Source organism: Scardinius erythrophthalmus (genome assembly GCF_964197995.2).
Source record: "Scardinius erythrophthalmus genome assembly, chromosome: 3".
NCBI lineage: Eukaryota > Metazoa > Chordata > Actinopteri > Cypriniformes > Leuciscidae > Scardinius > Scardinius erythrophthalmus.
In genome coordinates this window covers 36,961,009-36,970,247 of record NC_138223.1, presented here as the reverse complement: position 1 = coordinate 36,970,247, position 9,239 = coordinate 36,961,009, and the positions used below count along the sequence as shown (strand labels likewise).

At 36.7% G+C, this 9,239-nt stretch overlaps 1 protein-coding gene across 1 annotated transcript; it reads left to right on the top strand.

Moving 5' to 3' along the window:
* Nucleotides 1-3,925: 3,925 nt before the first annotated feature.
* rps6 (ribosomal protein S6) lies at nucleotides 3,926-8,983 on the top strand. The gene is made up of 6 exons (XM_081361104.1): nucleotides 3,926-4,397; nucleotides 4,885-5,016; nucleotides 6,860-7,070; nucleotides 7,559-7,705; nucleotides 8,476-8,633; nucleotides 8,846-8,983. The coding sequence occupies exons 1-6, from the start codon at nucleotides 4,392-4,394 to the stop codon at nucleotides 8,939-8,941; spliced, it is 750 nt and encodes a 249-aa protein (XP_081217230.1). The 5' UTR covers nucleotides 3,926-4,391; the 3' UTR covers nucleotides 8,942-8,983.
* The last annotated feature ends 256 nt before the right edge of the window (nucleotides 8,984-9,239 follow it).

Below are 9,239 nucleotides of genomic sequence, written 5' to 3'. Positions count from 1 at the left end.
TTCAGCGAGTGAAGAACAAATTTATACTTGTGTGCGTTATGTATTATGCATGTTATCGTCTCTGACAGACAGCATGTTGAAGCCGCTCCGACTGCCATTTTCTCCCTGTTCTTGGAAAGCGATGACACATTCAAAACATCCAATGGTGTGGGTTTTCCTGGGAATGCGTTTACTCACTGGACCGATGCTTCTTGTAAATACTACCATGTATTTTGCACGTTATTTTTGATAGACATCGATGTTGTGATATTCAAATGATGTGGATTTGAAAACAGATGGATTGTAAGGTAATAATTATTTATTTCCTAGCCGCCAAGTATTCAGTGAAGTGATTGATGCCCATGAGTGTGTTATGTCGATGTTTTTAGTTCTAATGTTCCAACCGACCGCTAACCTAAGTTTTTGACGGACGTGATAACATGCATAAAGGGTGAACTCTGTTTGATTTTTGGGTAATTATAAAATGTGCTAGAGACGTTCAAAATGCTTTTTGTAGATCATTATACTTATTTTACAGAATGTGGTTTTCGTGGCATAAATTTCATGTTACTTCGAGACTGACATGTTTGGCTTGCCAAAAAGTTGTCTCGTAGGCCTATAACAAAAATCCTTTATTTAAACCGCATTGAAATTGCAGATCCTGTTGTAAATACTGAAAAATCACTTTTTAAAACTGCTGTTCCATTTCCCCTTTAGGAATTGTAATAAAATCATTAAAGTCACCATAAAATCAAAATGGACAATTCTTCTTTTTATATTGCAGTATTTATTACAAATGATTTATTAATGCACATCATTTTTTTTTTTTTTATTCATGTGCCCTTGTAACTCCCTTTATCACTTGAGGTGACATCTCACTTTGAACACACCATGTCAATTCAATTAGAAATGTTTTTCAATCACCTGTCTACTTCTGACACATAATAATGTGGATAGGTGAGTATGTCATTGTTCTGTTATTTAAAATTAGCTTTTGATCTCTTTGGTGATGCTGTGAAGGAATAATTGAGAGCATCCATGGCTTTGTCACTGCCTTTTACACTTACAACCTGGACACAGATCAGGACTTCTGAAGTAAAGCTGACAAGAACATTAGGAACATAATGCAAGATAGGCTATATCATAGTAAAATTGCATACTGAAAAAAGAAGGAAGCAGAATTAAAACAGAGAGGGGGATTCTTGATGCTAAAATAATAAATACTATTTTTAAGCTACACTTTTTATTTTTTATAACCTGTGATACTTGTCTTCAGGATTCTTTTATTCTTTGAAAAAAAAAAGAAAAAAAAGAACAGCATTTATTTAAAATAGAAATCATTTGTAACAATATCCTGTCCAAATGTTTTGGGGAATGTTTTTGAAATGTTTTTTTTTTTTTTTTTTTTTTTTTTTTTTAAGAAATTAATAGGCCTACTTTTATTCAGCAAGGATGTGTTACATTGATAAAAAGTGAAAGTAAAGATTAATATTTTTAGAAAAGATTTATATTTTGAACGAATTCTGCTCTGTGTAACTTTTTATTCATCAATGAATCCCGAGAAACGTAGCCTACCACAGGTTCCAAAAAAAAAGAAAAAAAAAGACTTGCATCAATCTGTTTCCAACACTGATAATAACCGAGTATCCTTTTTTTTTTTTTTTTTACAGTCTATGAAATCAGCATTTTAGATTGATTTCTGAAGGATCATGTGAGACTGAAGACGGCATAATGATGCTGAAAATCAAGCTTTGCATTACAGAAATAATTTATATTTAAATATAGGCTAATTTAATTTATATTTTATGTCACTGTTTGTTCTTATTAATGCTTTGTTAAAATTGTAGTCTGCTTTAAAATACGAAAGAAAGAAAGAAAGAAAGAAAGAAAGAAAGAAAGAAAGAAAGAAAGAAAGAAAGAAAGAAAGAAAGAAAGAAAGAATCACCATGTCTACCTTGTACCTCAGATGTTGTGTCTTTGATGTCTGTGAAGGTGTCATACCATTTGGTTTCACACCTGATAAAGCAAACGCCGCTCGCACTGACCTTAATGTTCTGCGACCCTCTGTATTGAGAACATCATGCGTTCCGCTCATTTAATTCTTCTTTTTACCTTACAGATGCAGGTATTCGGAATTTTCTTTCAGACACGTTTGGCTAAAAAGTTTGTCTCACATCGCACAAGTGCATCTCGTGAAACTTCATTTGGCGATCCAAAGGGGGGCAGCAGGATTGAGCATTTGAGAAGGGTGGTGAGATTGGGAAATGTAACTCAAGAAAATACAAACCAACCTTCGAGTATAAGCTTGCAGGACAGTACTATGATCTCCAAACCAGCTGTGAATTTAGCTCTCAGCTCATCCTCTACAAACGCGAAAGGATTCTGGAACCAGTTCATGTTTCGTGGAAAATCAGACTTCAGATACGTCCTGCCAATTAGGAACATCGAGGTCCGTCAAGAAAAGTGTCGTGCGCTCAGTTTCTCTCAGGTACGGGTTAGTTTACGGATTTTTATGATGTATACATAATGTGTGATTTTGTAGATTTACATGTTTTAAGCAATTTGCAAAACGATATTTTCTATTTCACAGAGGATCTTCCATGAAAAGTGTGAAACGTTGGAGCTCCAAAACAATGTCTGTTTCGGAAAATGCGACACGTCGCCCTCTAGTGGTGAAGACGGAGTTTCCTTTCACTGCGCTGTCTGCTCACCGGTCATCGTCTCTCACAAGACTGTGAAACTGCAATGCGTTGACAACACAGAGATTATAAAAGTTGTAAAAATAATTGAGGACTGTCAATGCAAAACAAACCAAGGACAACATTCACATCACAACGGTCCTGTTCTGGTTGATCCAAGCGTTCATCAATAGACCTGTCATCAAAAAAGATGAACTACAATTAACGATAACTGTTACTATGTAGGCCTATCTCTTGGTTTTAATGGTCATAGAAGTAGTCATTTAAGGTACGATGTGTTTCTAGAAATACAGCCAAGTTTTTGTACCCAGTACTGATGCTTCAAAACAGGCCTATTATCCCACACAGGTGAATACAGGGAGAAAACAAGAACAGCTACTTTCACAACTAGAACAAACACATGTAAAAGCTAATAAAAAGAAAACGAACTGTTTGTAGTGTGGTTTTATCTCTTTCCATTTGTGTTTCTACTGCTGTTTAATAGTTGGCTAAATTTTGATGTAGCCTACACAAACATTGATCAGCTCTGTCATATAGGCCTACCGTAGGCTATTTAAACACTGGAAATTCAGAAAATATAATAATTTTATTCATTTATGGCAAAAGAAATGAAACGACTGAATTTTAAGAACATGCGTTTATAAAAGGACTATAAGATGTAATGCATGACTTTAATGTAAATCATGAAAATTAGCATCAATAATACCAATTTACCCATAACTTAGAGGTTTTAACATCTACCTTTTATGAAATATGTTTGGGTCAATGAAATGACGTGCAAATTTTTGTGTCCTTGTGCATTTCCTATGAAAATAATTTGATACATTCATGACATATATCACTTTATTCTATAAAACATATTTAGTTTGAATTCATTTTTAGTACATTTAAATAATAGCCTACATATTATTTCTTTATTTTCTATCTCAAACCCCTAAAATGTCAGGTGGTGCAACTGTACGAACAGGACAGACATAAACTATTTAAAATGGTGTCTTAATAATAAAACATAAAAAACAAACAAACTATGGCATCATTTTAGGTTTGAAACCTTTCATAAACACATTTTATAGATATCAATAGTTTTAAAGTTGTTGAGATAATTGAAAAAACTTTTCTCCAGCGATATGTATATTCTCAAATGTCTGGGTGGCACAACTGCAAACATGGCTCTTTTATTAAGAATTGACAAGGTAATTACAGTAAACATGATAATGCATCATCCAGACCATGAGGACCCCCAACTTGTGGCAGAATGAAAAAGTTTATATCTCTCAAATATACTGGTAAAAACTGCTAAATTCAAGTAAGTTGGCACAATAGCCTTTCAACTACAGTATTGCCTGACACGAAAACAGTCAAAAATTACTTTCAATATTTCGAAATGTTATTTAAAAACTGAAACTCGTTTCAACACATTGTTCATGACTCAAAAATATGCATTACATCAGTTTGAAAATACTATAAACAACACTTTTTTTCCTTTTTTTTTTAGCTTTCTTTGACCCGTTTATAGTTTTATCGTGTAGTGTAGGCCTATATCTTTCACTAGAGGTGTACATGTAGCCTACGATTTTTACTCTCAAACTAGTTTGCGCCTTCTGTTTCAAAACACAATATACTCTCGCGATAACCTGGAAGTCTATGTGAGACTACGAGTCGGATATCCGGTCTCTTTTCCGTGGTGGACTCCAAGCGAGAAAGTCCTCCATAATGAAGGTAGGAGGACTGAAATTGCTATTTTATAAGTTTTGTTATTCACAGTGTGGTCAAAATATTGAATGGGTTGCATTATACCATCTCAAAACTATCCGATGTACTTTTCTGAATCGAGTTGGGCTCAAACAATATGAAGGATGGACGTTGATTTCGTTAGATTTGGAGGACGGCCGTGGAAGTGCGGCAACATGGCAGCGACCAGGATAGACATGCAATGAATAAACGAGGAAGATTTAAAGTTGCGGGTAATTAGCCAGCGTTGTCGCCAATGTTGTAATTAAATTCAACGTTAGGACCCTTGTATTGAGTGTAACAACTAACACTCGCTGTTCAGTAGCATAGCATTAGCGGCTAGCTAGCAGAGACGTGTCAGATGAAGACCTCGTCATTTTGGCCTATTTGTACAAGACTGTAATTATCCCTGGTTTGTGTTTAACAATTATAGCCTCAGAACACAGTGTAATTCTCTCTTTACTTTTCCACCTAGCTCAATATCTCGTTCCCCGCCACTGGCTGTCAGAAGCTGATAGAAGTTGATGATGAGCGCAAACTGAGGATCTTCTACGAGAAGCGCATGGCCACAGAGGTGGTCGCAGACTCTCTGGGTGATGAGTGGAAGGTAAGTTATCAGAACTGGTTTCATCACATCGTTTATGTTGTGTATTTCCAGCATTTGAATGCTTCACGTGTTGATGGTTGACACTACAGGCCGGTAAAGTCTCAATTAAAGGGTTAACGTTAGTCCAACCTCATGTCTTTCCAAACCCATAATAATTTCATTGCATATCGGTACTTAAATTAAGATATTTTAAATGAATCCTGAGAGATTTCTGAACCTCTATTGAAAACCTATACACCCCACATTGACAGTTTATTCATGCTTGAGCTTCCTTTTACCATAATCAAGTGCTCTGTATGTTCACTGATCAATGTTTTTATATACATTTATGAATAAAAGCCTAATTTAAATCTGGTGATCATATGGAGTGTCACCATTTTTAAATGAGGGACAGAAAGCTCTCAGATTTCAATACAAAAATCTTCTATTGTGTTCTGAAGATGAATGACAGTCTTGTGGGTTTGGAATGAAATGAGGGTGAGTAATTAATGACAGAATTTTTGGGTGAACTAACCATTTAAGACCGGGTTTCTCAAACTCACTCCTGGAAGGGCCACTGTCCTGCACAGTTTAGCTCCAACCCTGATCAAACACACCTAGCTGTGAGTTTCTAGTGATCCTGAAGACATTGATTAGCTTGCTCAGGTGTGTTTGATCAGGGTTGAAGCTAAACTGTGCAGGACAGTGGCCCTCCAGGACTGAGTTTTAGAAACCCTGCTTTAAGACTACATTTGACTCGCTGGAATACACACTGTGTAATGAACAGATTTAAAAACCCTATGGTCTGGTTTTACAGACAGGGCTTAGATTAAGCCAGGAGTAGGCCTTATTTAAATCAGGACTTTTAAGTAGCCTTTTCAATAGGGATGCACAATATATCGGATGATTTATATTTTTGTGGCACCTGCAGACCCTTTCGGTTGGTCAGTAGCTGAAAAGGGGGGACAGTTTGGTGCCAACAGCAACAGTGGAGCTGCTAAACGGATAACAACCTGATCATATTAATTGTCTTGTTGTACTGCAAAGCCCTGTCAAACTTCATGCAGTGCACTGTTTAGTGAATCTGGAAAGGTTCTCTGCATATGTGCGGACACGTTTGCCTGTTTAAATGCATTAAAGTCTCTAAATTCATTCAAATTAGATGAAGATTCTGTGCACAAATTACATGATTTTTCTTTGAAATGTTAACTTGGACTGCCCAAAATCTGCAGACTGGCTCTGATTTTTGGCAGCTACCATCGACTTGTCCAGACTTCAAATCTGGGCAAAAGTTGTGTTTTCCAGCCTTAAAATCTGCTCAAAATATCAAACATGTTAAATGTCCTCAGATTAAATGGAATCATAGTCTGAAGCTAAAAAAAAGTATGTGCCCATCATACACATCACAATTTTCTGTGAAATTAGTCAACTCCGATTTCCCAAAATCTGCAGACTAGCTTGTGTAAAAAGTCGTGTAGTGTGTAAATTAAATGAAAATGTTCATTTACTCTCCTCCAAGTTGTTCCAAACCTGTATACATTTTTTTTCTTCTGCTGAACACAAAAGATATTTGAAGAATATGGTTAACCAAGCAGTTGATGGACCCCATTGCCCATCAACTGTTTGGTTTCCGATCATCTTTTGTGTTCAGCAGAAGAAATTCATACAGGTTTGTAATAACTTGAGGGAAAGTAGATAATTTATTTTTGGATGAACTATTCCTTTTAGTGGACTGTATGGTTGGTTTATCCTGAATGTGTAGGCTGTATAAAACTAACTGGTGTTAAACTGCTGCACACATGACTTCAAAATCTTCTTCAAGCTGGTGTTAACATTGGCACAACCATGTTCATTTGTGTTGTAGGGCTATGTTGTGCGCATCAGCGGAGGCAATGACAAACAGGGCTTCCCCATGAAGCAGGGTGTGCTGACCCATGGTCGTGTGCGTCTCCTCCTCAGCAAGGGTCACTCCTGCTACCGCCCTCGCCGTACTGGTGAGCGTAAACGCAAGTCTGTCCGGGGCTGCATCGTCGATGCCAACCTTAGTGTTCTGAACTTGGTCATTGTCAGGAAGGGTGAGTACAGCTAAAATTTAAGCTATAGTTTAAATATGGGATGTTATTCAGATTGTACACAGCTGTGAATCTGCTTTGTCTTTAGAGCCATTATATTAATAGTGTAATTTTACTCATTATTCAAAAAATAATGAAATCTTAATGAGAAAATGTTATGCATGATTTCATTTTGTGGCACTAGCAGACCCTTTTTGCCTGTTCAGTAGCTTATAAGGGGGGACAGTGTGGTGCCAACAGTAACAGTGGAGCTGCTAAACGGATAACAACCCGATCATGTTTTTAGTGGCTGGTTGTACTGCAAAGCTCTGTCAAAATTATTGCAATGAATACAATAGAAAACTATAAAACATTTTTTTTTTTTTTTTTTTTTTACAAATATTGATGGCCATATTTAACAAGCTTTGTCCTCAATGCATATCTCATTTGTAAATGGGAGCAGGAATTTGGTATGCATCTCCATAGCATCTAATCGGTAGTTTTTCCTTCAGGTGAGAAGGACATTCCTGGGCTGACTGATAGCACTGTCCCTCGCCGTCTGGGACCCAAGAGAGCTAGCAGAATCCGCAAGCTCTTTAACCTGTCCAAGGAGGATGATGTCAGGCAGTATGTGGTCAGGAGACCCCTCACTAAAGAAGGTACAACTAATGCTTTGTATTTACCGTCATGTATTGAGTGAACATTTCATCATGAAGTGATCATTTCAGCATATCTGATCATTAGGTCACAATAGTTATGTAATTGGTTGCCTAAAGACCCTTTTTATTATTTAAAAAAAAAAAAAAAATATGGATGGTTTAAATTTGCGGCACTAGCAGACCCTTTTTGCCTTTTCAGTAGCTTATAAGGGGGGACAGTGTGGTGCCAACAGTAACAGTGGAGCTGCTAAACGGATAACAACCTGATCATAATAGTGGCTGGTTGTACTGCAAAGCTCTGTCAAACTTCATGCAGTGCACTGTTTAGTGAATCTGGAAAGGTTCTCTGTGCGGACTGATTTTCCTGTTTAAATGCATTGAAAGGTCTCCAAGTTCATTTAAGTTGTTTTCACTGGGACCTTTAGTCAGTTTACTCATGGAGTTGTGTCCTTTTTATTCATAAATGACATAAGCTGGAGGGAAAAGTTCTTGAGTGATGGATGTTTGGAAGTACATATTTTTTTTTTTACATTTTTTTTTTTTTTTACATTTTTTTTAACATGTTGTATTTGAATACATGCTTTCCACCCAGATCTTTAATGTGGTGGTGATGTTCTGCTGTTTGTACTGTCAAAAATGACGACTTGCCTTAATTTTAATGTCACTTCCGTTAGCTTAGCCTGACTGCATCTAGTTTATTACTGGAACTAATGCCCCAGGAGGATTTAAAATGTCCAGAGACTCATGGATGATCATGCTCTTTCTGATAGGCAAGAAACCCAGGACTAAGGCCCCTAAGATTCAGCGCCTGGTTACGCCCCGTGTGCTGCAGCACAAGCGCAGACGCATTGCTCTCAAGAAGCAGCGCACACTGAAGAACAAGGAGGAGGCCGCAGATTACACCAAACTGCTGGCCAAGAGGAATAAGGTACATTAATTTTTAGCTAAAAATTTCTAGCTTTAATTGATGGTACTTTGCTACTATTTAACCTGTGCATGAATGAATTAATTTATTTGTACAAAAAAAGAAATGCATGGATTGAATCTTGAATGCTGAAGTGCTGTAAAAGTGTTAAGCACAAACAGTGTAAATGAAAGGTATGTTGTGTGAAGCTGAATATGTTCTTGTTTTTTTTGTAGGAGGCTAAAGAGAAACGTCAAGAACAGATTGCTAAGAGACGTCGTCTCTCCTCACTGAGAGCCTCCACATCCAAGTCAGAGTCAAGCCAGAAGTGAGACATGTGCCTCACAAATAAAGCATCATTTTGTTGAACTTTCTATTTGTTGTCTTGTTTCTTCATTGCCCCTTAAAGTGTTGTTTCTGAGTTGAATTTTATGATTGGGCTATTTTATCTTGACTGTACACTTATAAAGACTATACATTTATTTTGCAACACTAACTTGTAAGAAATGCAGTTAAGGTTTGGCAATCAAGGTGACATTTGTTTAGTATCAACACATTTTTAACTACGGTAATTTTACATTAAGCATAATTCTCAAAGTTCAGATCTAACCTAGAGGACCAAAATAAATA

What these genes read in the sequence shown, in the direction of transcription:
- rps6 (XM_081361104.1), top strand. An exon ending in CTCTGGGTGATGAGTGGAAG is followed by an intron (nt 5,017 to 6,859) that starts GTAAGTTATCAG and finishes TTTGTGTTGTAG; the next exon opens with GGCTATGTTGTGCGCATCAG. An exon ending in GAGACCCCTCACTAAAGAAG is followed by an intron (nt 7,706 to 8,475) that starts GTACAACTAATG and finishes TCTTTCTGATAG; the next exon opens with GCAAGAAACCCAGGACTAAG.